Source organism: Echinops telfairi, unplaced genomic scaffold (assembly GCF_000313985.2).
Source record: "Echinops telfairi isolate 266 unplaced genomic scaffold, ASM31398v2 ScPeMD7_7409;HRSCAF=8447, whole genome shotgun sequence".
Lineage (NCBI taxonomy): Eukaryota > Metazoa > Chordata > Mammalia > Afrosoricida > Tenrecidae > Echinops > Echinops telfairi.
The window spans coordinates 12156834-12158508 of NW_022111309.1; the positions used below are offsets into that span (position 1 = coordinate 12156834).

The 1675-nt window shown below is 38.1% G+C and overlaps 1 protein-coding gene across 10 annotated transcripts in view; it reads left to right on the plus strand.

Moving 5' to 3' along the window:
- The window catches only part of AKAP13 (A-kinase anchoring protein 13), a 312203-nt gene that overhangs the window by 48088 nt on the left and 262440 nt on the right, over positions 1 to 1675 (plus strand). For all 10 annotated transcript variants that reach the window (XR_006680703.1, XM_045296492.1, XM_045296493.1 and 7 more), the window contains exon 2: positions 1199 to 1346. Coding sequence is in view for 9 of the 10 variants with exons in the window: in XM_045296492.1 (XP_045152427.1) it covers positions 1199 to 1346 (148 nt within the window). In the remaining variant the exon portion in view is untranslated. The remainder of the gene's footprint in view (positions 1 to 1198; positions 1347 to 1675) is intronic.

Genomic DNA, 1675 nt, shown 5'->3' on the forward strand with positions numbered 1-1675 from the left:
GAAGGTGTGGGGAGGAAGGGGGAACCGATCACAATGATGTACATATAACCTCCTCCCTGGGGGACAGATAACAGAAAAGTGGATAAAGGGAGACATTTGTCAGGGTAAGACATGAAAAAATAATAATTTATAAATTATCAAGGGTTCATGAGGAAGGGGGGGAGGGAGGGAGGGGGAAAATGAGGTGATACCAAGGGCTCAAGTAGAAAGAAAGTCTTTTGAAAATGATGGCAACAAATGTGTTTAAAACAATGGATGTATGTATGTACTGTAATAAGAGCTGTATGAGCCTCTAATAAAATGATTTTAAAAAAGGAAAGCTGCCTTACCTATGGATTAACTGAGAGCTGACTGGAGTCTAAGAGCTTTTATGTGTTCCTGCACAGAAGGCAGGCATCTTACAGAGTCAAGGAAACTCGATAGAAGAAGCGCCTCTGTTGGTGGGGTTTAAACACCGATTTACGTGGATCCCAAGCTTATTCACTTTTCACCATACGATTTCTAATCAGGCCTACTACTGGAGAGTCTCCTTGGTTTGTTTACATGCTGGGCTGCTAACTGCAAGGTCAGCACTCTGAGAGAGACGAGGCTGTCTATTCCCGTAGAGATTTATCATCTTAGAGACTCTGGAGAGCATTAGACTCTGCTCTGTGGGGTCTCTGTCAGTCAGATTGACTCCATGGCAGTGAGTTTTAGGTTTATAAAAAATAGGGAAATAGTGGGTGGGGTGGGTGGCGGTATTTGGAATTTAGAAAATCATTGTTGCAGCAGGAATGCATGGATTTAAGAAGGTTCTGAGTGTAAGGGCACAACTTTTAAACATACCCCTTCCATTTCTTGCCTTGTTTTTGGAATTTTCTAGTTATCTGCTTATTTTAATTATTAACTAATGGATGTTAACTTGATATTTTAGTACTTTTCGATCTAACATTGCCACTAGAGTATAAGTGTAAAGAGGTCAGTGGTCTAGTCTTCTGCTTTGTCTCTGTATTGTAAAGCCTAGAGTGCTACTTAGCCTATCAGAAGTGCCAGTAAGCGTTTGTATAGTTTACTAAAATGTGGGCACAGGTTAAAAGATATTTATGATTTTCCCCTATATTTGATGTTACATAAAGTTAAACTAAAAGGAACCTTACTAATGCAAACTGCAAAAATATATATATATATATATATATATATTTTTTTCATTTTCTTTCAGGGTGATTGTGTTGTTACAGTATTGCTCACGGAAGAGGACAAAGTTGAAGATGATGTAGTTTTTTACTTAGTATTTTCGGGTTCTACCCTTCATCATTGCACTAGCACTCGGAAGATCAGTTCTGATACGTTAGAAACCATTGCTCCTGGTAAGTATTTGGATGGTATCGTTACTTCCCTTCCAGAAAATAAACATCTTACTATTTCAGAAAATTGTACATAGTTCATGCACACCTTTTGCCTGTGTTCATTAGTATACTGTGGTAGGTAGAGTAAATATACAGGATGGTATATTACTTTAAATACTGTACACAGATACTAGATTTTGTTTATATAGTGCTGTTCAACAAGAGTCAGAACCTCACTAGAAATATGGGAGATAAAATGATGTTTTAAATAGAAAGGTAAAAAATTAGGATTAGCCCCCCCAACTACCAGGACCCCAATTCTGCCTTGTAGACCTGGTTAGACCAGATGA